We start from the raw sequence: 25,544 nt of genomic DNA, 5'->3' as shown, positions 1-25,544 counted from the left end.
AGGGATTAGACATCCACCAAAACAAGATATTACAGAGAAAATAAAAAAGCTCTTAATATTTGGCCGGGTGGGTGGCTCACACCTGCAATCCCAGCACTTTGGGAGGCCAAGGCGGGTGGATCACCTGAGGTCAGTAGTTCGAGACCAACCTGGCCAAAAAGGTGAAACGTGGCCTCTACTAAAAATACGAAAATTAGCCTGGCATGGTGGTGGGTGCCTGTAATCCTAGCTACTCTGGAGGCTGAGGCAGGAGAATCATTTGAATCCAGGAGGCAGAGGTTGCAGTGAGCCGAGTTTGTGCCACTGCACTCCATTCTGGGCAACAAGACTGAGACCCACTGAGACTCCATCTCAAAAAATAATTTTAAAAAAATTTGAAAAGCTCTTAACATTTAGAATGTTTCCACTGCTCCTTTCCTCCTCCAATGGGTATTTCTAGTCTATTTCCCACAGAATTTATCCTAAGGTAAAAATGTTTTATCTTAAAAATTGTTTTAACATTTATTGATCTCCCTACCATGCTTCTTTGTAAAAGATGCGTTGAATGTTTGGAATTGGTTTCCCTGTGAACACGAGACTACAAGAATTACGTTTTTCTTCAGGATTTCTTTTTAGTATTAGCATGCAGTTGACTAAATGTTTATACATTAACATTTTGATAAGTAACGATTAAATTGAAGAAGTAAAACTATTTTGGAATACCTCATTTAGTGAGCTTTATATTTACATTGATTTATATGGAGTGCCTTATTTATTTATATTTATATTTTTGAGACAGGGTCTTGCTCTGTTGCCCAGGCTGAAGTGCAGTGATGATCCTGGATCTCTGCAGCCTTGAACTCTCAGGTTCAAACAATCCTCCCACCTCAGCCTCCTGAGTAGCTGCATGAGCCATCAGGCCTGGCTAATTTTTTATTTTTTGTAGAGATTAGGGTCTTGCTACGCTGCCCAGGCTGGTATCAAACTCCTATGCTCAAGCGATCCTTCTGCCTCTGCCTCCCAGAGCTCTGGGATTACAGGCATCAGCCACCACACCCGACCTGTAGTGCCTTTTTTATAAGAAGCATCTGGCTGTGCCATTGCTGGGTGACTTGCAATCCATTCAGGCAGGACCCAGATGTGTGAGTGAGTGTGCCTCCTCTGAAGGAGAGGGCAGGTGGCCTCAATGGTAGTTCTGGGAACGCAGACCTGGGACCCTGGCCCCTGTCTGAGCGGCCCTGGAGGGTCTGCATCCTAAGGGTCTGGGTGCCCTGCTGGAAACCACAGCCCCCTGAGCTGCTACCACCCCAACTCTCCATTCCCCACCTCCCTGCCCATTGTACCTGATCAGTTCCAACCATGAAAGGCTCTTTCTGGCCCTCTGGCCTTCACACCGGCTGCACCTCTGAACTTACAGCTCTGGAAGCTCTGTCACCCCCTCCTCTGGGAACCATTCCTGGCTGTGGTGCCCTCACCCATTGCCTGCCTGGTGCACTTCCGGCACGGCCTCCCACCCCTGCACAGGTCCCGCCATCACCACCAGAAGAGTGTGGAGCACCTGTGAAACAGAGCTGTGATGGCAGTGGGTGGGGGCTCTGCCTGGGGACAGCCCCTTTCCTGCCTTCAACTGCACTGACTTCAAGGACGGAGGGAACAGACCTGAAGCTCAGAGAGGTCACGTCATTTGCTAAGGTCATGCAGCCAGTAGGCAGCAGGCCAGGACCGAGTCAGGGGCATCCGATGCAAAGCTGCTGCCTCCCTCCTGGTGGATCCCTGCGGGACTCACCCTGGAGCACCCCTGGTTCACCGGCTGCCAGGAGGCCTGATTCAGCTTCTTCGGTGCAGCAAAACGGTCCCTCACATCATCACCTCTCTGGATCAGGAAGCTCAGGTCACAAGGGCTAGTCTAAGCCATTTGAGCCCTACTGCCTTCTGGAGGCTTCCCTGGGCTCCTGCTTTGGTGCTGATACTCTCCCAGGTCCTGAATTCTGCTCAAAGGCAGGTGCCAAATCTACTGTGGCCTGTCCCCACCTCGTACAGGCACCCAGACAGGACCCAGCACACAGCCAGGCTCCTAGGGGCCTCCAGCCTTCAAATCCACAGGGACCCACCACAAGCGGTGATTGCAAGAGACGAACCAGGCTGTGCATGTGGAGTGCCTATCAGGGAGTGTGCCATGGAGGAAGCCTTGATCCATGTTGACTGACAAAGCCAGCCTGAAAATTCATACACATTCCATCTTCCTCGGAGATGGCCCCAAAACACATGATGCCTTACAAAGCTCTTCAACGAGGCTTTAGCAATCTCCGACTCCCAAGCCCCTGTGTTATTCATCACACGGTCAACAAAACATGCCTGCTAGGAATCTGGGTAAACCCCTTCTTGGAAGATAGCTCACACCCACACAGGAGACTGTTTTGTAAATCTGGAGGTTCTGTCCTAGGGGCTAGTAGCCCAGGCTCCCCATTTGTGAAGTGGGAGGGTCTCGTTTTCCCAACTTGCTGTCCAAGGTCACTGGGAGGGATAGAGAGTTGGAGCCACAGGCAATTCCCAACCCATTCAATAAGCATTTCTTGGCTCCAGTAACTGGTACTAGGGTGTTTTGGTTATTTACATGGTTCTGTGGGTTGATGGGGCAGGTCTTCTCCCTCCCATGGTGTTGGCTGGGATGGCTGATTTCCACACAGGGAAGTTGGTGGTGGCCACCGGTCTCGCACTCAGGGGTACCACTGGTCAGAAGCCCCAGCTCCAACCCCAGGAGTCCCTCCACATGACTGCTTGGGCTTCCCCATAGCATGGCAGCTGGGTGCCGAGAAAGACCTGCCCCAGTGGGCAAGGGCTTCTCCAGCCTCTGTTTGCATCACACTTGCTAATGCACCATTGGCCAAACCCAGACACACAGCCAGGCCCAGAGCCAACGCAAAAGGAACTACACAAGTGGGGACCAGCATCTGAGGTTCTTTGGGGACCACCAAACTCAAGCACACCAGAGGGACCTTTGAGGTGGGTTGAATTCGGGAATTCAACAATGTGTGTATGTTGAAGGTCCTGTCCATTTCTGTTCTCTGCAGAAGCAGCCTCTTCCCAATGCCGCCTACCAAGCTTCCCATCCACTCACCTCACTGTTCAGAAGGAAAGTAAGGGCTGGCTTCCAGAAGTGTAGTTCTCCCCAAGGAGCAAGGCTCCTTTCCCAGAAGCCTTTAGTAAACTTTCTTTACGTCTCATGGGACCACTGCTAAGCCATGACCTGGCCACTGGGCAGGGCCTTAGGAACTGCCCTGAGCTGGCTGGCTTAGTCTTGGGTTACCTGATCCAGCCACAGTCGTTGATGGATGGACACATCCAGGATGGGTTAAAATAAGGTCTACTCCAAAAGCTCATGGTAGATTCAATCCCTTCCCAAACCACACAGTGCTACATAGTGGGGGAGGGGCAGGAATGGTAGAGAATCAACTCCAACATCCATTGCAAGTGATTTATAGTAAAGCACCCTGAAAGGTCAAATGGGTTACATACACCTAATGTCGTGTTCATCACCCTCATTACCATGATGATTATCATCATCATTGTCACCATCATCATCATCACCATCACCTTAATCACCGTCCCTACCATCTTCACCATCACCTTCACCATCACCATCCTCATCACCATTGTCATCCCCATCATCATCACCATCATCATACCTTCATGATCACCATCATTGCCATCTTCATCACCATCACTATCTTCACCACCATCACCATCATCATCACCATCCTTATCACCATCACCATCATTACCATCCTCATCAGCATCATCACCATCACCATCATCACCATCTTCTTCACCTTCACCATCATCACCATCCTCATCACCTTCACCATCACCATCATCACCATCTTCATCACCATCACCATCATCACCATCTTCATCATCTTCACCATCATCACCATCTTCATCACCTTCACCATCACCATCATCACCATCCTCATCACCATCGCCATCCTCATCACCTTCACCATCATCACCATCTACATCATCATCACCATTCTCATCACCCTCACCATCACCATCATTGCCATCTTTATCATCATCTTTACCACCATCACCATCATCACCATCCTCATCCCCTTCACCATCATCACTGTCCTCATCACCTTCACCATCACCATCCTCACCATCCTCATCACCTTCATCACCACCATCTTCACCATCACCATTTTTATTACCATCACCAGCATTATCATCATCACCTCTAACATCACCACCAACACTCATTATCACCATCACCACCATCAACATCATTGTTATCATTGCTGTTGCCTCCACAGAATCTCCTAACCAAGAGAGGAGCCCAGCACTGGAGGCAAAGCTCATAGCTGAACCATCTCAGGCTAGACACAGCCCCTTTCTTTAGAATCAACTAACCACTTAACACTGCCAGTGGTACTTCCCTGATCCCAGACATCATCATCTCCTGCCTGGAATTAGCAAAACAACCTCTTAACTGGGTTTTCCACTTCTGCCCTTGTCCCCCTACCTTCTATCCTTTGCAGAGAGTCAGACAGATCCTGCTAAATAAAACATGTAAGAGCTGAGATGCTAGCCCTTCTCAGGGCTTCCATCTCAGAGTAAAAGCCAAAGTCCTTGCAGTAACCCAGAAGCCAGTACAAGATCTGGTCCTGTTCCTCTGTGTTCGTATCGCCTGTCCCTGGCCTCTTCCCAGGCTCTGCTCTGGCTTCACTGGCCTCCTGGTTGATTCTTGGACAACCAGGCATGCACCTGACCACAGGGCCCTTGCACCTGCTCTCCTGCTGCTGGGAATGCTCTTTCCCCAGATACACTCCTGGTTCACTTCCTCTTTCCCCCAGGTGTTTCCTCAATCTTCCCTCCTCAGCAAGGGAAGGCCCCTCTCCAAAACTGCATCCCCACACCCTACACCATCTTGTGTTTATTTTTGGCACCTCTTACTGCCTCATCCACCCTATAGTCTAACAATTTATTTCATTTACTCATTGTCTCTTCCATTAGAAAGAAGCTGAGTAAAACCAGGGGTGGTGGGGGTTGGTGTGTGTTGCCGCACCTTATCTCCAGCCCTCGGGCAGGGTCTGCCCTGAAGGAGATCCTCACAAAAAACATTTGTTGAATGAATGTGTGAGTATAGCTTCCATCCTAGTGAAGCACCTCCAACTCCCACGTATGATTCAGTTGGTTCCCTGACTCATGAGAGCATGCCCCGAGTGAGTCTCTCCAGCCTCAGTTTCCCTCTAGGTGAGACAGAGCAAATGACACCCCTACTTCGTGGGTCCATTCGGTAGTTACACAAGACAACGTGTAAGGCTGCTCTCTAGGATACAAAGCCTGCCCCCGCGTGAGTGGTTGGGTTTCTCACTGAGTCAGAAAAATCCATTTATGAGCCTTTGAAAGACAAAGATCCACCTCCACCTCCCCAGAGAGTCATTTTCTCCTTGGGTTCTCCTCCCACTTGTGTCTACATCTGTGAGTACCATTTGCAGCACCAGGCACAGTGAAGATTCAACCAGGATTTACTGGATGGGTGAATGAATGGATGGATGCCCGAGTGAATGTCTGGATAGATAAATGAATGAATGGATAAATGAGTGAGGGGATGGGTAAATGAGTGAATGCATGGATGGATGAACTAATGAGTGGATAAATGAGCTAATGAATGGGTGAATGGATGATGCATGGGTGAATGTATGGATGAATTAATGAATGGATAAATGCCTAAATGAATAGAAGAGTAAGTGACTGTATGAATAGGCAGATGAATGAATGGATAAATCAGTGAATGAATGAGTGGGTAAATGAGTGAATGAATGAATAAATGGGTGATTTTATGTATGTATGAGTGAATGTGTGAATGGATTGCTAAGTAAACGGATAAAGGGGTGAATTAATGGATGAGTGAGTGAATGCATGGATGGATGGATGAATGAATGCATGGATAAATGTGCAGATGAATGCATGAGTGAATGCATGGATGGATGGATGGATGAATGGGTGAATGAATGCATGAGCAAATGTGTGGATGGATGAATGAATAAATGGATGCATGAGTGAATGCGTGCATGGATGGATGGATGGATGAATGAATGGATGAATAAATGGGAGAATGAATGAATGAGTGAATGTGTGGATGGATGAATGAATGGATGCATGAGCAAATGCCTGGATGGATGGATGGATGGATGGATGATTCATGATGTCCTCTTCTCCCTTAATACCCCAGATTTAGCCTCAATTAACTCAGAGGACTCAGTGTCTCCAGTCAAGAAGCAAGAAAGCATTTTTTCACCATTAGAAAACACGAAGCTATGGGGCTGCTGAACAGGGATGGGGGCAGTACCCAGCGGCGCCAGGGGCTGAGGCGCCGTTTCGGGCGGTCTGAATATTTGGACTTAGCAGCTGACAGGACGCCCTGTCCCTCCACAGCTGTTCCTGGGAGTCAAAGCACATCTTTGTTTGTGGGACTCTTAGCAACTGTTGCTTTTTTTGAAGGACAAGCATGAACCAGCTGTCACCGCACAAGACGTAAAGCAGGGAATGTCAAGTCTTCAGCAACGGGCTTGTAAAACAAGATGAAAATCATTGTCTGAGCTCGGGGGTGCTTTCATTTCTTCTCACAGCCTCTACCTCCTCACGCGCCAGCAAGGCTTGCGTAATTCTCACTGAGCCCAGCTTTGCAGCAGCAGAAAAAGGCTCAAAAGCAGACCCAGCACCCTCTAAAGCAGCTCCCAATTAAATGCAGAGAGAAATGCAAACCCAACAGGCAAGGCCTATGTCAGAAACACAGGCCACAGACAGCAGCTCTGCGAGCCAGCACATGGATGACAAATGTGCTACCCCAACCTCGCCTATCCACAGTGACTCGATTATGAAGACAAGAAACCAGATCAAAAATTAGCAACTTGGCGGAGTGTGGTGGCTCACACCTGTCATCCCAGCACTTTCAGATGCCCAGGAGGGAGGATTGCTTGAGGTCAGGAGTTAGAGACCAGCCTGGGCAACGCAGCGAGACCCCATCTCTACAAAAAAATTAAAACTTAGCCAGGCATGGTGGCGCACACCCTGTATTTCCAGCTAATCGGAAGGCTGAGGCAGGAGAAGCACTGGAGCCCATGAGGTGGGGGCTGCTGCGACTCATGACTGCACCACTGCACTCTAGCCTGGGCAACACAGCGAGACCCTGTCTCAGAAAGAAAACGAAGTCAGCATCTGACGCTGAAATATTCACAGACAAAATGATCTGATGGCTGAGGTTTGCTTTGAAATAGGTCAGGGTCAGGAGAAGGTGGGAGAGAAGAGAGATGAAACCAGACTGAACACGACCTCATGCTGTGGAAGGCGGTGTCACGAGAGCCACCCATCTTGCATAAACTTTTGAAGTTTTCCATGATAAAATGTTTACTGGTTTTGGATTTTTGGTTTTTGGTTTTTGGTTTTTTTGTTTGTTTGTTTGTTTTAGATAGGGTCTCACTCTGTCGCCCAGGCTGGAGTGCAGTGGTGTGATCTCAGCTCATTACAACCTCCACCTCCCTGGTTCAAGTGATCCTCCTGCCTCAGCCTCCCGAGTAGCTGAGATTACAGGCACCCACCACCATGCCAGGATAATTTTTGAATTTTTAGTAGAGACAGGATTTTGCCATGTTGGCCAGGCTGGTCTCAAACTCCTGGCCTCAAGTGATCCACCCACCTCGGCTGCCCAAAACGCTGGGATTACAGGCATAAGCCACCACACCTGGCCCTAAAATGTTTTTTTAAAAAATATTATCTTGCAGCCATTTGTAAGCTAAGAAAGAATCAACAAAACGGGTCTCATGACACCAGGCAAATAAAATCCTCACACACACAGCACAGTCACTCCAATGGTATGTGCAGGACTGCTCACAACTCAAGAGGATGACAATCCTAAGACGCGGGTCTCGGCCGCTTCAGGCCACAAGCCCTGAAGTAACATCAAGGAAGTGGAGGGCACCCACACGGCGGCCACACACGCATCCTGAGGCTGGAACATTCTGCGCCTAGAGGCAGCCACAGGGAAGGGAGCTGGGAGCCAATGAGGAGAGGGAGAAACCGCCAACGAGGCCAGAAGACAAAGGATGCAAAAACCAGCCCAGGGAGGGAAGCCCAGGCACTGATCATGGATGTCTGCAGGAGGTGAGAGTCTTGCTTCCTCTACAGCCCTGTACTTCCCACTTCCAGATCCATGGGCTTTGTGGGGGTTTTGGTTTTTGTTTTGAGACTGAGTCTCGCTTGTCACCAGGTTGGAGTGCAGTGGCGCAATCTTGGCTCACTGCAACCTCCACCTCCCGGTTCAAGCATTCTCCTGTCTCAGCCTCATGAATAGCTGGGATTATAGGCACCCACCACTATGCCCTGCTAATTTTTGTATTTTCAGTAGAGACAAGGTTTTGCCATGTTGGCCAGGCTGGTCTTGAACTCCTGAGGTGGGTGGCCCACCCGCCTCAGCCTCCCACAGTGCTGGGATTACAGGTATGAGCCACCGCACCCGGCCTTTTGTTTGTTTTTTGGTTTTCGTTGAGTCAGGCTCTTGCTCTGTCACCCAGGCTGGAGTGCAGTGTCACGATCCCAGCTCACTGCAGCCTCCACCTGCCGGACTCAAGAGACCCTCCCATTTCAGCCTCCTGAGTACATGGAACCACAGGCTTGTGCTATGCGCCTGACCCAGATTCCTGGATTTTTATTACAATAAAAAAATGTAATGTTAAAAAAGAGGAGGAGGAGGAGCTGCCCCCAATTCTGCAGATCTCCCTAGTGAGCAGAAAATGTTTCAGCCCTTGAGGCGAGGAGCCAGTGGCTTCTCTCCCTTTGGTGACAAAGGCTCCAGGATCTCCCAGGAGGAAAGAGGGGCAGCTGCCTTGGGCTTTCCATCCCCTACTCAGTGCTGGTGGGGAAGTGACTGCCCTCCCCGGGATAGTTCCCTCCTGCAGAGAAGGGAGGAGCCCATGAGCCCATCCCAGCCCTCTCCCAGCTCCACGTTCCGGGTTCCTGTTGCAGCCAGGCCTGGCATCCCTTTCCTGCTCAGTCTCCTTGGGGACATGGGCCAACTGGAGTTACCATCTACCACAGCTCGACAGGGCCCAAATCTGTGAACCTACTGCCTCTCAACACCTCCCCAGGTGTCCCAGGCCCCCCAACCCCAACAGGTCCAAATACCTACTCTCCCCCCTCCAGTGTCCCAGGCCCTCCCACACACCCCAACAGGTCCAAAATACCTACCCTCCCCACCCCTGAGTTCCCTTCCAGTCTCATGGATGCCCACAGCAGAATCTGAGTGAGTCTCCTGGGACAACCTCCAAGCAAAGCTGAGTCCTGGGCCCAGCCTCCAAAACTCCCCCCACCACCTGGGACCCAGGTTCTCACCCACAAAGCGGCCACAGGAAGGGCCTTCCAAAAACACCACCCAGGCTTCATCACCCTCTTCCTTCCTAAAATGTGCTGATGCTTTGAAACAGATTGAAACCAAGAAGCGATATAACAGCATTCAATGAAAGAATGGCACGTGGTCCTGAAGGAGGGCCCAGGACACTTAGGAATGTAGTCTCCCCTCTTCTTTGCCTGGAAAATCCTCTACCCACCCTTAAGGATGTGGCTGAAGGCTCACTGGGTCTCTGAACAAGGGACCCACCCCCCAGGGATATGGGTCCCTTCCTCAGTGGTCCAGCAGCAACTAACACAGCCATGAGACAACTGGACAATAATCCACTTTTTATTTATTTGTGTTTATTTTTGCTTTTTTTTTTTTTTTTGAGACAGAGTCTCACCCTGTCACCCAGGCTGGAAAGCAATGGTGCAATCACAGCTCACTGCAGCTTCAGCCTCCCAGCCTCAAGCTGTCCTCCCACCTCGGCTTCCTGAGTAGCTACAACTACAGATGCATGCCACCATGCCCAGTTAATGTTTTAATTTTTAGGAGAAGAGTAGAGATGGGGTCTTGCTATGCTGCCCAGGCTGGTCTCAAACTCCTGGGCTCAAGCAACCCCCCTGCCTCAGCATCCCAAAGTGCTGGGATTACAGGCGTGAGCCACAGTGCCTAGCCCACCCACTTTTAAAGTACTGGTCCCTTCTAGAAAAGGCTCTCAGTCAGGAGAGGAGGAGACCGCTGTGTCCCAGGGTCCTGGCCCTACACAGACAGTGGTCAGCCCAAGGAGCATGTCATGGTCTGGGCAGCAGCAGTGGCCCCAGGGCAGGTGGCCACAGCTTCCCAGGTGTCAAGTCCTCACCTGGAACTGGCGGACGATGCTGCCATGTGCCCTCAGGGCTGCTGTGAGGACAGGCGACACCGCGCACTCATAGCTCTCAGCCACACACCTGACCCCAGGCAGAGCTCGGCAAGTGTCTGCAATTGGAGTGGCCTCCTCATTCTGTCGGGAGGAGAGAGGTGGGGGTACAGGGCCTCATCTCAGGAGGACTGATCTTTCCCCAAGGAAAAGGTGTGACCTGGGCAAGCCACCCGCTGTCTGAGTCTCAGAGTCTCTGCCTGACAAATGGGAACAGGGTCACCAAATTGCTGACAAGATACTTCGTATGACAGGGAGCCCCATGGGGACAGGACCCACTAGACAGTCACATTCCCCTCCAGAGAGGGCCCTCCCCACGCGACCTCCCTTTACCTGGCTTCTCTCCACAGACTCCCATCCCCAGCCAGCTGGTGAATTCTTCACACCCTCTGGCAGGCAACAGGGCTATTTTTAGTGACCAGGGCTCAAGAATAGAGCCATGCCAGGACCCACGGCACCCGTCAGAGTGTGAAAGCAGGTGCCTACCTCCTTCCGGGCACCACGTACTCCCCGTGGCCAAACAGAGCACAGAGGCCAGTGCTGGACCAGGGCTTAGCCTTGGGCCTGCATGAATCCAGCCTCTGCCCTGGCACCCTCCGCCTAAAGGACAGCCCCACTCCCTGCCCGGGACAGGGGGACTTCTGCACCTTCTCTGGACCTCGGGTCCCCATCCACATACTGGGTGCTGAAAGCACGGCACATGCGGCATCTCAGTCCACACATCTGCAGGGGCTTATCAGTGATGACAAAACGTGAACCAGCTGGGGATCCAGGAGCTGCAGTACTAGAGACCACACAACAAATTTTACAGGTTTCAAAATGTTACAGCAGCTGCCGGGTGCAGTGGCTCACGCCTGCAATCCCACTTTGGGAGGCCAAGGCAGGAGGATCGCTTGGACCCAGGAGGCTCAAGGCCAGCCTAGGCAACATAGCAAGACTCTGTCTCTACAAAAAAAATTTTTTTAATTACCTGGATGTGGTGATGCACACCTGTGTCCCTAGCTACTTGGGAGGCTAAAGCAGGAGGATTGCTTGAGCCCATGAAGTCAAAGCTGCAGTGAGCCAAGATCATGCCACTACACTCCAGCCTGAGCAACAGAGCAAGACTCTGTCTCAAAAAACAAAAACAAAAACCTTACGGCACCAAACAGCCAGGACCACAGGCAAGATCTATGCAGACCGCCATCACCTCCTGGGTGAGAAAGTCCTGAGGTTCTTCTCTCTACCCACGAATCGGACAAAGCAAGAGGCCTTGTTGTCACTGTGGTCTCAGCGCCAGCCCTGGAGACCCTTTCAAACAGGCTCCGTGGAGAACTGCAATGGTCCTGCAGCTCCAGACCCCCACAGGACTTATTAGCCAGAAAATGCGAGGCACGTGGAAAATGACTGTCCTCTTTTAAAGGTTGTTGGCTTTTCCTAGAAGGTTAATGAGCTGTGTATGCATTCATTGTGGGCAGGTCCTTCCCTCCCAGCTGGGTGGCCCCAGGGAGCCTGCTTAACCTCTCTCTGCCTCACCTGCCAAACAGCAGCCTCCAGGGCCACTGGGGAGCTCTAGAAAGACGATATGGCTGGGCCCTATGGCCCAGGGACTGGCCATTGCACATGTCATCTGATGCAAACTTCAAAGCCCAGGCTTCAGCCTCTGTTGAATTCAGCTTCTAAAACTTCCTGGGCTCACGTATCCCCTAATTTGCTAACCTCAAGGTCTCTTCTGCCGAGATCCAGCAGGGTTTTCTGCAAATGGAAATCAGATTCTTTGCATGTTCAAGCCATTAAGCATCTCCTCAGACGAGGCCCTGCATTTTCCAAAATGTTAGTTTTGTTTTTTCCATGTTGCCCGAAAGGGAAGCAGAAAGTCCCAAAGCCCAAGCCAGAATTGGGAGGGGGCGGTGAAGGTTTGGAGAAGCCAGGACACAGCCCCCTTCAGCTGTCTGTGAATTCAACAGACTGGCATGTTTTTCCCATCACCTGAGGATCCAAGGCAATTTGTGGAAAAACAGACTGCAGAGATACGCAGGTGGGAGGAAGAGAAACAGTGACAGATAACAGACAGCTGCACAGGCCAGCGGCGCTGCTCAGGCCAGAGGCCTGTGTTTTAATTAGGGCAGCAGAGAGCTGGAGTCACTGCCAGGAAGGCCGCCCCAAGGGTGAGGTGTGCTTGCCCGCGCCCGTCTGGCAGCTCCAGTAATGAGGTCCCCACTGGAGGCCCAATGCACAGCACAAACACACATGGTGCTGCCCAATTATCATGCTTCTTGGCTCCCAGGAGCCCAGCGATGCTCCCCCTCCAGGCTCCCTAATCAGGGCAAGCAGGAAGGGACTGTGATAGAGCCCAAAGACTTCCACTTCCCTCCCCAAGGCCTGGGACACACCCTCCAGGGACAGCCTTCATGGTCCTGGCACATCCCAGGGCCCTGGAGCATGCAGGGCTGCTTCCTGAAGCTGCTGAGATCCCTGGCCAAGGCGTAACTGCCCTGGGCACTCCACGGAGGGTGCAGAATCGCTTCACTCCAATAGCTGACACCAGGTGAGGAGACTGCACCTGCCACCAGCCCGGGGCCCACCCTGGGAGCTACTCAACTCTACAGATGGGCTGTGCAGGTGCTCTCCCAGGGGATAAGGACACCCCACTCCAGCCCCAGGTGGACACTTGCTGTGTGGGTCAGTGCAACAGGCCAAGGCCCCCTCTTGCTGGGTCTCAGAGCTCTGCTCAATTCAGTGATGTGGGGACAAGGTGGCCTCCTAGGGATCTTCCTGCTGACTGTGGGTGCTGAGAGGTTCGAAGCAGCCTATTTGCTAACTCAGGCCCAGTGTGGAGCAGAGGATGACTCAAGGCTACACCAGCCTCTTTCTCACTGAGTGGGCCTCTGGATAGCTGGGCCGGCCTACAAGGGTCAAAGCATCATCCAGGAAAAAGCCCCTTAATGGACTCCGCTGCCATACAGCCAAAGGGCCACAGAAAGATGGTGATGACGATGACTATGACAGTGGTGATGAAGGTGAAGATGATGGTGATGGTGGTGATGATGGTGGTGGTGATGGGGATGGTGATGATGGTGATGATGGTGGTGGTGACAGGGATGGAGATGGTGGTGATGGTGATGATGATGGTGGTGATGATGGGGACGGTGATGACAGCGATGATGACTATGATGGTGATGATGGTGGTGATGGTGATAAAGATGATGGTGGTGGTGCTGATGGTGATGATGACTGTGATGGTGATGATGATGGTGGTGATGATGGGGATGGTGGTGGTGATAGTGATGACTATGATGGTGATGATGATGCTGGTGATGATGGGGATGGTGGTGGTGATGGTGGTAGTGATAGTGATGACTATGATGGTGATGATGATGGTGGTGGTGCTGATGGTGATTATGGTGATGGTGATGATAATAATGGTGATGGTGGTGATAACAGTACACACATAGATTTTATTGCTTTATATTCTCACAACAACCTCAAAGTAGGTTTCATTATCCTCATTTGATACCTGAGGAAACTGAGGCTCAGAGAATGTTATTATGTATAAATAACATCCACAACTCTCTCCTTCCAAAAGACATTTTAAATCCTGTGGTATCTGAGTGAGACTGTGTGTGTACAATGGTGTGCACGGGTGTGCCTGGGAATAAGACCACTCCAGCCCAACACCTGTGTGATGAGAACTCCTGGTTCTGTTTCACCCTGAGCCATCTCCCTACAGTTGCACCTCACCCCAGGACACTATGGACACCGCACACTGACAATGCCTAAATCACCCACTCTCAATCTTCCTTCCCCACGCAGGCAGGGAAGGGGCAGGTGCAGGTGACATGTCCTCACCAGGAGAGGAGCACAGGCTTGGGTGCCAAGAACTTGAGCTGGAACCCTGGCCCTGCTCCTGAGGAGTTTGGGGGCCTTGGACAAGGACAGGGAAGGAAAATGAGGCAGTGAGGTTGACACTACGCCTCTCACAGGATCCTGTGCAAAGGCCCAGGGAAAGCCTTTGATCAAGGCCAACTAGCAATACTGCCATCCTAGAAGGACACAGTCCAGGGGAGTTGCAGCCTCCCCCACAACCACATTGCACTATCTCCCTTTAAATCAAAGGTCTTAAACATAATTTCTACCCTTCTTCAAGCTTATGTATCTCCCGCACAACCTAGGAAAACACTGTTATCAACTGACAAGAACAAAGTCATGCAGCCTGTGACAGTGGGGGTATCTGTCTTCTTTTTAATTTGTATTCATTTTTATTTTTATTTTTTTAATTTTTGAGACTGAGTCTTGCTCTGTCACCCAGGCTGCAGTGCAATGGTGCGATCTCGGCTCACTGCAACCTCAGCCTCCCGGGTTCAAGCAATTCCCCTGCCTCAGCCTCCTGAATAGCTGGGATTACAGGCGCATGCCACCATGCCTGGCTAATTTTTGTATTTTTAGGAGACATGGGGTTGGTTTCACAGGCTGGTCTGTTTTGCCTGTTGGCCAGGCTGGTCTCAAACTCCTGTCCTCAGGTGATCCACCCACCTCGGCCTCCCAGAGTTCGGGGGTTACAGGCATGAGCCACCATGCCCAGCCTGGGATATCTGTGTTGAACCTGAACTTGGATGGAGGGATCATTAGGCCAGCAGATGTGCACGCCCCACAGGTGGATGTATCTGCAAAGGATTCTCTGCCACACTCTTCCTAAGCGGGGAAGCACAGAGAACAGCAGGCTGCCTCAAAGTAAGGGGTGTGCCAGGCGCCCTGCAAACTTGGAAGGAATTTGGCTCTACTCGCCAAACCACAGCTGAACAGAGGCAAAGCTATGAAGCTCAGCTTCTAATACACTGGAAAAAGCAAAGTATTTGGATGCCACACAGGAGAGACATCACGTGAAAGGTCAAGAGACGATGCCTCCCCTGCCTGCTCCCTCTGGAACCGGCTTCCTGAGCCATCAGCCTGTTTCTTTAGAGACCACAGCCAGAAAAAGGAGCCCATTGGGCTTTCAATATGGAAAGTGAGTTTTCCTATGTGCAAAACAAAAGGCATGACACAGACACACATGCCCTGTGCAAACGCTTCCTTTTCAAGCCAGCCTTACAAAAAGGAGCTTTTAGTCCAACCATCTGCTTCCTCTGTTTCTTGTCCCACCTAGCTCTTGGATCCAGAGGGGTCAGAGACAGAGGGCCCACATGGTTCTGATTCTCGGGGCCAAGGACACAGGGCCCAGCACAGGTACTTCCTGCACACAAACAGCTGAGATGACCCAGAGACATCATTTGGCTCAGCTCACACTCAGCGGTCAGGCTGGCTCTAAAATAAGAGCTTCACTGAACCTGCCTAGAGCCTGGGAGCTGGGGAGGGGCCCAGAAAGGATGTGAGGAGTTTAGCTGAAACACAGTTGCCACCAAGGGGACACAGAAAGGAATAGGGGGCTCCAAGTTCAGTCAGGCTGGAAAGGAAGCAGAATCTGTGGACCCTCAAAAAGCTAAACATGGATCTACCAAACAACTCAGCAATTCCATCCATGGGCATCTGCCCAGGAGACTCAAACAGACACCTGCACACCCCTGTTCACAGCAGCACTAATCACAAAACCAACAGGCGGAAACAGCCCAAGTGTCTATCAACAGATGAATGAATACACAAATGGGGTGTGACCATGGAGTGGAATATTACTCAGCCCTGAAAAAGGAAGAAAGCGTTGCCACACGCTATGCTGTGGATGTGCATTGAAAACACTGTGCTTAGTGAAAAGAGCCCATCACAGAAGGTCATGTATCATGATTCATTTAAGTTACATGACAACTCATACAAAATATTTAGAATAGGCAAGCTCATAGAAAGAGAAAGTAGATTGGGGTCCTCAGGGGCCCAGGAGGGGGAGATAGCAGTGACTATGTAATAGGTTTTGGGCTTCTATATGGAATAATTAAAATCTTGGAAGCAAAGAATGGTGATGACAGCACAATATTGTAATTAATGCCACTGAATTAAACACTTAAAAATTGTTAAAATGGGCTGGGCAGCAATAGTTCACGCCTATAATCCCAGCAGTTTGGGAGGCTGAGGCGGGTGGATCACCTGAGGTCAGGAGTTCGAAGCCAGCCTGGTCAACATAGTGAAACCCTGCCTCTACTAAAAATACAAAAATTAGCTGGCATGGTGGCGGGTGCCTATAATCTCAGCTATTCAGGAGGCTGTGGCTGGAGAATCGCTTGAACCCAGGAGACAGAGGCTGCAGTGAGCTGAAATTGTGCCACGGCAATCCAGCCTAGGTGACAGAGTGAGACCCCACTTCAAAAAAAAAAAAAAGTTAAGATGGCAAACTTTATGCAACATACATTTGCCACAATGAAAATGAGAGCCAGAGAGAAGGCCGGTGGGCAGGTCCACGTGCCAGCTTTTAGGGTTTGGATGTAAATGTTGCACTTGCAGGGGACAGAGATGTTAGAAACGAGATGGAGCTACAAGTTCATGAACTCCCACTTCATATTCCTCCCACAGCACCCAAGGAATGGCTCTGTCCAGGGTCCCCACAACCAGGCCAGGCCAGGTGACCAGTCATGGCCCATGCTCACCTGTGACAGGTGACACTTCTGGGCTGAGGCCATGACAAGCCTGTGTCTCCATGAACAAGGAAGCCCGTGTGGATAGCCGAGCCCCAGAGCTAGGCGGCCTGGGCCTCTGAGCTACCCCTCGGCACGGCATCCGGCAGAGGGGCTCAGGACCATGGACGCGGCATCGGCCCCAGATGCCGGAGATGACTGCTGCTGCAGCACATCCCAGCCCATCTTCGGACAGAGCCTTCCAGACCTCGGCACTCTCAATGACCACAGGCTCATCGGCCAGAAGATAGGGACAGAGACTTCATGTGAGTGGATTCTGTCTGACAACGGGGTCAGGAACTGACCTCCTTCTTCCTCAGGTTGAGGACATGAGGATTTCTAAAGGGCCCTGAACCCCCAACTTCTCGGTCATTCAGTGGCCTTCACTGAGCGCCACAGAATTCAGATTCTGAATATGGGTGTGGATGTCATCAGGCCAGAGCCAGGCTTTGGATACACTCTCAGCTCACCGGGCTGCCTCTGGAGGGAGAAAAGTTCAGGGGACTCCCAACGCCAGAGCATTTGCCTCTCACCACGGCTACTTCCACAGGAACAAGCCATGCAGAGGGACACATGAGCTTCAAAGAAGCACCAGGACCCTTGGGAATTTCAGGCACCTATTTGGGTATTTAGGTGGGTTTTTGTTTTTTGTTTGTTTTGAGACAGAATCTCGCTCTGCTGCCCAGGCTAGAGTGTAGTAACACGATCTCAGCTCACTGTAGCCTTGAACTCCTGAGCTCAAGCACTCCTCTCACCTCAGCCTCCTGAGTAGCTGGGATTATAGGCACGCACCACCAGGCCCGGCTAATCTTTTTTTTTTTTTTTTTTTTTGAGACAGAGTTTCACTCTTTTTACCCAGGCTGGAGTGCAATGGCATGATCTTAGCTCACCGAAACCTCCGCCTCCTGGGTTCAAGCAATTCTCCTGCCTCAGCCTCCCGAGTAGCTGGGACGACAGGCCACCATGACCAGCTAATTTTTGTATTTTTAGTAGAGACAGGGTTTCACCATGTTAACCAGGATGGTCTCGATCTCTTGACCTCGTGATCCACCCACCTTGGCCTCCCAAAGTGCTGGGATTATAGGCGTGAGCCACCGCACCCGGCCAGGCCCAGCTAATTTTTTTAAGAGATAGTGTCTCACTATGTTGCCCAGGTTAAGACACATATTTGAATCCCAGGAAGATTCTGAGATATCCATTTTCCTGGCTACTCTCTAGCAATGCCTTGTTCCCTGTGGCCCCAGCACCCCCACAGGCAGCAGGTTCCTACAGAAATGAACAAAGCTGTGCCACCACATGTTCATCAGCTCTCCCGTGCCCAAGTACAGCAGGTCCTGAGACAACAGCAATGTTTCCTTCTGCAGTTCTGGAGTCCAGACATCCAGATCCAGGATGAGCAGGTGGAAACCAAGGTGCTGCAGGGCCATGCCCTCCGGAGGCCCCCGGCAGGCCCCTCCTCATCTGTTCTGGTGGCTGCAGCCCCCTCTTAGCCTGTGCGCCTGTGGCCACATCTCGCCAGCCCCTGCCTTGTGGTCACATGGCCTCTTCCCCTTCTGTGTGGAATCTCCTCCTGCTTCCCCTTATGAGGCACATGTGATGGTGTCAGGGCCCTCCTAGGAAACCCAGGACTACTCGTCCACCTCGAGCCTTACTTCATCACATTGGCAAAGTCCCTCTGTGCCACTCAAGATGACAGATCCAGGTCCCAGAGACTAGGCCATGTGTATCTTGGGGGGCCTGGACACCTCCCAGGATGGAGTAGCCATGCCCAGCTACTCCAGTCACATCTAGCTACTCTAGTCATGCCCAGCTACTCCATCTGTGTCTACCTACTCTAGCCACACTGAGATACTTCAGCCATACCCAGCTATTCTAGCCATACCCAGCTACTCTGGCCACATCTAACTACTCCAGTCATGCCCAGCTACTCCATGTATGCCTACTCCATGCATGTCTAGCTACTCCATGTATACTCTAGCCACACCCATATATTCCAGCCACACCAGACATTCCAGCCATGCCCATCTACTCCAGCCAAATCCAGCTATTCCAGCCACACCCAGCTATCCTGGCCACATCTAGCTACTCCATCCATGCCTAGCTACTCTAGCCACACCCAGATACTCTAGCCACATATCACCACTCCAGTCAGGCCCAGATAACTCTATCCATGCCTAGCTACTCCGGCCACACCCAGCTTCTCCAGCCATACACAGCTATCCCAGACATGCTCAGTTACCCTAACCACTGCTCAACCACAGAAGCAGGAGCTGTTCCTACTTGGGGTAACTGGGCACCCTGGACCCAGAATATCCAGCCTGAATTGGCCACATACTCTGGACAAGGTAGGGTTTTCAGCATGATGTGAGCAGTTGGGAGCCACGGCCCCTGAAGGCCACTCCTCTGCATAGCCCCTGCCAGTCTTTCTGGGTGAGATTCCAGCAAAATGTATCAAAAGCCTGTTAAAAACATGCACACCAGCACCCACCAGGATCTTAACAGGCCCATCTCTGACCCAGCAACCTGAATGCCGGGACTCTCCTGCCTAAGTGCTGCCTTACTACTCGCAGAAACATTGTAGCGCAGAGAAATCAGAAACCTCCCACGTGACCTTGGCAAAGGCAGTAGTTAATAAACTGATTCATTCTTACAATGGAACACTGTGCAGATACTTGCAACAATTAGATTTGTGCTTATATGGAAGGACTTCTTAGACCCATCATCGGCAAGGAGCAAAGCCCAGAACAAGGTATCTAGTGTGTTCCCAGGGTCCCCACCTGCATTCACGGGCACACACCTGCAAACACACAGGGCGGCTGGAGCCTCCCCGGACCACCACGCAGTCATCCTCAGAGAAAGAGAGAAAAAGACACTTTCTCTTTGTATTTTATACATATGGAGATCATTTAGATTTTATATAGGACTGGTATCAAAATGTGTTCAGTTAATCTAATGGAGCATTAGAATTTGTCAAAAAATTGCTTTTTATCTTATTTTATTTATTTATTTATTTATTGAGATGGAGTTTCGCTCCTGTTGCACAGGCTGGAGTACAATGGCATGATCTCGGCTCACCACAACCTCCACTTCCTGGATTCAAGTGATTCTCCTGCCTCAGCCTCTGGAGTAGCTGGGATTACAGGCACTCACCACCACGCCCATCTAATTTTGTATTTGTAGTAGAGATGGGGTTTCTCCATGTTTCTCAGGTTTGTCTCGAACTCCTGACCTCAGGTGATCTGCCTGCCTCAGCCTCCCAAAGTGCTGGGATTATAGGCATGAGCCACTGCAACTGGCCTAAAAAATTATTTTAAAAGAGAATTTTCAAAATGTTACACATCCTTTGATCACATCAAGGAATTTATCTCTAAGAAAGAAATAAGCAAGTGCTCCACGATGAAAATGCGAAAGGATGACCGTCAAATGTTTATAAAATAAAAAATGCAGGCCGGGCATGGTGGCTCACACCTGCAATCCTAGCACTTTGGGAGGCCAAGGAGGGCGGATCCCTTGAGGTCAAGAGTTTGAGATCAGCCTGGCCAACATGAGGAAACCCTGTCTCTACTAAAAGCACAAAAATTAGCCAAGCATGGTGATGGGCACCTGTAGTCCCAACTACTCAAGACGCTGAGGCAGGAGAATCGCCTGAATATGGGAGGCAGAGGTTAAAGTAAGCCAAGATCACGTCACTGCAGTCCAGCCTAGGCAACAGAACAAGACTCTATCTAACATAATAATAATAATAACAGAGATTTTAAAAATGCAAACAGCCACAGTAGGAAAACAGCCGATTCACATAGAAACTGATAGCACAGACTGCTGTGAAACCCTTACTGGCAAGGAAAGGTGCTGAGGACACTGTAAGTGTGACAAACAGTGTAGAATGAGAAGCTATGATAGACAGGATCTGTGCACAAGGAAAATCCTTAAGGAGTACCCCGCAAATATCCCCAAGGATTATCTCTAGGTATCAGATGGAAACATTTTTGCTTTAAATCTTTTCAAAATTGTCTTCATTTTTCCAATTATGTCTATGATCAACATTCCCACACATAGCGTCCGAGCTCCTTCACACTCGGACCTCTCCCTGAATAACCCTGGCCTCCTCTGTCCCCTCACTGCGACCCTGCAGACCTCATCTGCTGTCACCTCCTGCCTCAGGCTTCCAAGCTCCCAGCATTGGCAGGAGCCTTGGGAAAGGTGCATCCTCGCCCCATCTCCCCTACAAGGTGATGAGTTTAACAACGGCAAGGCGCATCCATAAATGCCAAAGAGGCTGGAACACAAAGCCCATGGTATTCAGACCACCCAGGCCTTTCTAGGTATAGCGTGAGGGGAAACCACAGACCCAGACCCAGTATTTGAGGAAGGCAGCCTGGCTCTCCCAGAGCAGGGACTCAGCTCCGCGGCAGGGCAGCTGCATGCAGCACAGTATTTCGGGAAGCCACCCCTGCCTGGTGAGCCCACATTTCCGGAAAGCTGTAACACGCTTCTCCTGGAGCCGAGCATTCCATGATCCACAGCCTGTGAGTCAGACAAATGGCAAAGCCTCCCTGGAGGCCGGGGAGGGTGATGGTACTACTGGGGTGGGAGACAGGTCTGCCCACCTCCTGGAGGCCAGGGAGGGCAGCAATGATGCCGGGGCGGGGGATGGATCTGCCCCGCCTCCTGAAGGCTGGGGAGGATGGCAGTGATGCCCAGGCGAGCAACAGGGCCTGCCTACCTCCTCTCATTGTCATCCAGGTGAGCGAATAGCACATTCTTGGAGATGGCCTTGGCCAGCGCAGTCATGGTCTTGTAGTCCTTGGGAATCACCTGAAGGGAACCGGAAACATCAGCACGTAAGCCACTCTGTCCTGACACTGTGATGCAGCCTGAAATCTCCCTATTTAGCCCTCAGCTTGGTGTTATCAGGCAATGGTAAAAAGAGGCAATTTGAAGTTTAATGTGTATTTCAGCACTATTTTTTTTCTTTTTTTGAGACAAGAGTCTTGCTCAGTTACCCAGGCTGGAGTGCAGTGGTGCAATCACAGCTCACGGCAGCCCCCATCTCCTGGGCTCAAGTGCTTCTCCTGCCTCAGCCTCCCAAGTAGCTGGGACCACAGGTGTGCACCACCACACCTGGCTAATTTTTTTTTATTTTTAGTATAGATGAGGTATTACTATGTTGCTGAGGCTGGTATCAAACATCTGAGCTCAAACAATCCTCCCTCCTCAGGCTCCCAAAGTGCCAGGATTACAGGCACAGCACCCGCACCCAGCCTCTTACTATTTTTGAAATGCAGTCACATATGACCTAATGATGAGAAGCATCCTGAGAAATTCATCATTAGGCAATTTCATCATCATGCAAACATCATAGCACAAGCCTAGCTGGTACAGCCTACCACGCACTGAGGTTATAACATGACAGAGCCCATCACTCCTAGGCTGCAAATCTGTTCAGCATGTCATCATCCTCAACACTGCAGGCAGCTGTAACACAGTTCAAGGTGTATCTAAACGCATCTACACAGCCGGGCACGGTGGCTCACGCCTGTCATCCCAGCACTTCACAAGGCCAAGGCAGGTGGATCACGAGGTCAGGAGTTCAAGATCAGACCGGCCAACATGGTGAAACCCCGTCTCTACTAAAAATACAAAAATTAGCCAAGATGTGGTAGTGGGCACCTATAATCCCAGCTACTCAGGAGGCTGAGGCAGGAGAATCACCTGAGTCCAGGTGGTGGAGGTTGCAATGAGCCAAGATCGATTCACTGCACTCCAGCCTGAGTGACAGAACAAGACTCCATCTCAAATAAATAAATAAAATAAACATATCTACACAGATAAAAGGTTCAGTAAAATATGATATCATAAACTTACTGGACCATGTATATGCAGTTTGTCAATGACTGAAACGCAGTCATGCAGTGTGTGCCTGTATTCAATAGTCTGTTATTGACTGCAGTCACCTTACCATGTAAAGATCTCAAAACCCATTCGTCCTGTCTGTCTGTCTGTCTGTCACTTTGTCCCCTATGATCAGTAATTCCCCATTCCCTCTCTGAGTGAATTCTACGAGCACCTCAGTTGCCAGGATATCCCCCACTTAAAATAAAACCATGTGGGAAGGTCTTTTAGGCCACACTAGCTTGTGTGGTGCTTGGGCCACTCAGGAAGTCCCTGTCTGTCCAGGTACAACTGCAGGCCACACAGGTTTAAGCATGCTGTGTGTTTAATGCAGAGAACCCCTCTCTTTGAGAGACAGCACTGAAATCTAAAAAGCCACACTCCAGGCCGGGTGCAGTGGCTCATGCCTGTAATACCAGCACTTTCAGAATTGCCTAATTGAGGTGGGCAGATCACGATGTCAGGGGTTTAAGACCTTACATGGTGAAATCCTGTCTCTATTAAAAATACAAAAATTAACTGGGCTTGGTGGTACGCCCCTATAGTCCCAGCTACTTGGGAGGCTGAGACAGAAGAATTGCTTGAACCTGGGAGATGGAAGTTGCAGTGAGCTGAGATCGCACCATTGCACTCCAGCTTGGCAACAGAGCAAGACTCCACTACCATCCCGCAAAAAAAGAAAGAAAAACATAAGTGTTGGCCAGGCACGGTAGCTCATGCCTGTAATCCCAGCACTTTGGGAGGTCGAGGCAGGCGGATCACAAGGTCAGGAGTTCAAGACCAGACTGGCTAACATGGTGAAACCCCATCTCCACTAAAAAAATATATATAGAAAAACATGGTGGCTCATGCTTGTAATCCCAGCTACTTGGGAGGCTGAGGTAGGAGAATTGCTTGAACCGGGACCTGGGAGGTGGAGGTTGCAGTGAGCCGAGATCATGCCACTGCACTCCAACCTGGACTACAGAGTGAGACTCCATCTCAAAAAAAAAGAAAAATATAAGTGTTGACCGGACACAGTGGCTCAAGCCTGTAATCCCAGCACTTTGGAAGGCTGAAGCAGGTGGATTACCTGAGGTCAGGAGTTTAAGACCAGACTGGCCAACATGGTGAAACCCTGTCTCTACTAAAAATACAAAAATTAGGCGGATGTGGTGGTAGACACCTGTAATCCCACTACTCGGGAGGCTGAGGCAGGAGAATCGCTTGAACCCGGGAGGCAGAGGTTATAGTGAGCCAAGATCATGCCACTGCACTCCAGCCTGGGCAACAAGAGTGAAACTCCCTCAAAAAAAAAAAAAAAAGTATACATATATATACATATATACGTGTGTGTGTGTGTGTGTGTGTGTGTGTGTGTGTGTTTTGTTTTTAGTTTCTACTTACAGAAAAGTTGCAAAGATCATTCCTGTGCACCTTGCAGGTTCCCTGATGTGACCACCTCATATGCTATGATGCATTTATCACAACCGGGGAGGCAACACCGATACAAGACACCGAGCCCCACACCAAATCCGCTCTTCCTTTGCTTTCCCTGAATGCCCTTTCTCTGTCCCAGTACCCCATCCTGTCTCCTCAGTGCCCTCTGGTCCGCAACAGTTCTTCAGACTCTCCTCATGTGCCATGAGCAGGGCTAGTCAAGTATTCTGCAGAACATCCCAATATTTGGGTTTATTTGAGGTTTTTCTCTTCGTTAGACTGAGGTTCTGGGTCTTGGGAAGACCCCAAAGGTGGAGTGCCCTAATAAGTTTTTAATAATGCTTGTGCTAGCTTTAATTAGCTGATTATAAAAGCATTAAGTACCAGGGAAAGGAATGGGGAGTACGTATTTAGTGGGGACAGAGTGTCCGTTCTGCAAGGCAAGAAGGCTCTGGAGATGGTGGTGGTGATGATTCCACAGCAATGAGAATGTGCTTAATGCCATCCAAGCGTGCACTCAGAAATGGCTGAGGGTACTGAGCACTGCACTGTGTCTCCCCGAAATTCACATGTGGAAGCCCTAACCAGCCACTCAATGGTGTTTGGAGAGAGGCCTTTGGGCAGTGGCTGGGGTTAGATGGGGTCATGAGAGGAGAGCCCTGATTAATGGGATTCATGTCTATATAGGAAGAGACCAGAGAGGCTCCAGGAGCATGGGAAGCACACAGCCCAGGACAGCGCCTCTGCTGACTCCAAGGACCTGGGTGCCAGTGAGTCTTCTCCCTTCCCTGAGCCTGTGAGGATCCATAAGCCGCCATGGGGCTGCAGAGACCCCACACAGAGCTGCTTCCATAAATTCAAGCTCAACTCATCTGGCAAAGTCAGTAACAAACCAATCTTGCCCAGAACTACCTCTGCCATCACCCATGTAGTCCTCCCTCTGACCATAATAACACTGAGGCCCCCAGGAGGATGATGGTGCCCCGTGGGGTTCCAGGGAGCTCACGGGTGACAGCCACATGCCAAGGGGACAGGAAGGCCTGGGGACAGGAACCCCGTGACCCTCACCTTCCTGACGTAGGACACGGCGTCCTCCTCGGTGTACACCTCAGCGCTCACACCCCCTCGCCGACGGCGGGCCTTCACCACGGGGTTCGGAGGGGTAGGTGACACCTCCTCATCGTGGGAGTCCGACTGTGAGTTCGACTTCTGCCGTGCCAAAATCTGCCTGTTTTCTTCCTGCGTGGGAGACAAGAACACAGAAAGCAAGTAAGAACCTGGCTGTCGTGGCCGGGCACGGGGCTCACACCTGTGACCCCAGCACTGTGGGAGGCCTAGGTGGGAGGATCGCTTGAAATCAGGAGTTTGAGAT

At 50.7% G+C, this 25,544-nt stretch overlaps 1 protein-coding gene across 2 annotated transcripts in view; it reads right to left on the bottom strand.

Moving 5' to 3' along the window:
* PRKAR1B (protein kinase cAMP-dependent type I regulatory subunit beta) overlaps positions 1-25,544 on the bottom strand; it is a 165,997-nt gene that overhangs the window by 101,696 nt on the left and 38,757 nt on the right. For both annotated transcript variants that reach the window (XM_017508272.1, XM_017508271.2), the window contains exons 3-4: positions 25,241-25,411; positions 21,585-21,676 (exon numbers count right to left, since the gene is read on the bottom strand). In XM_017508272.1, coding sequence (XP_017363761.1) covers positions 21,585-21,676; positions 25,241-25,411 — 263 coding nt within the window. The remainder of the gene's footprint in view (positions 1-21,584; positions 21,677-25,240; positions 25,412-25,544) is intronic.

Source organism: Cebus imitator, unplaced genomic scaffold, assembly GCF_001604975.1.
Source record: "Cebus imitator isolate Cc_AM_T3 unplaced genomic scaffold, Cebus_imitator-1.0 Scaffold388, whole genome shotgun sequence".
Classification (NCBI taxonomy): Eukaryota; Metazoa; Chordata; class Mammalia; order Primates; family Cebidae; genus Cebus; species Cebus imitator.
The sequence above is the reverse complement of the archived record's forward strand: the minus strand, read 5'-3'. Positions and strand labels throughout refer to the sequence as shown.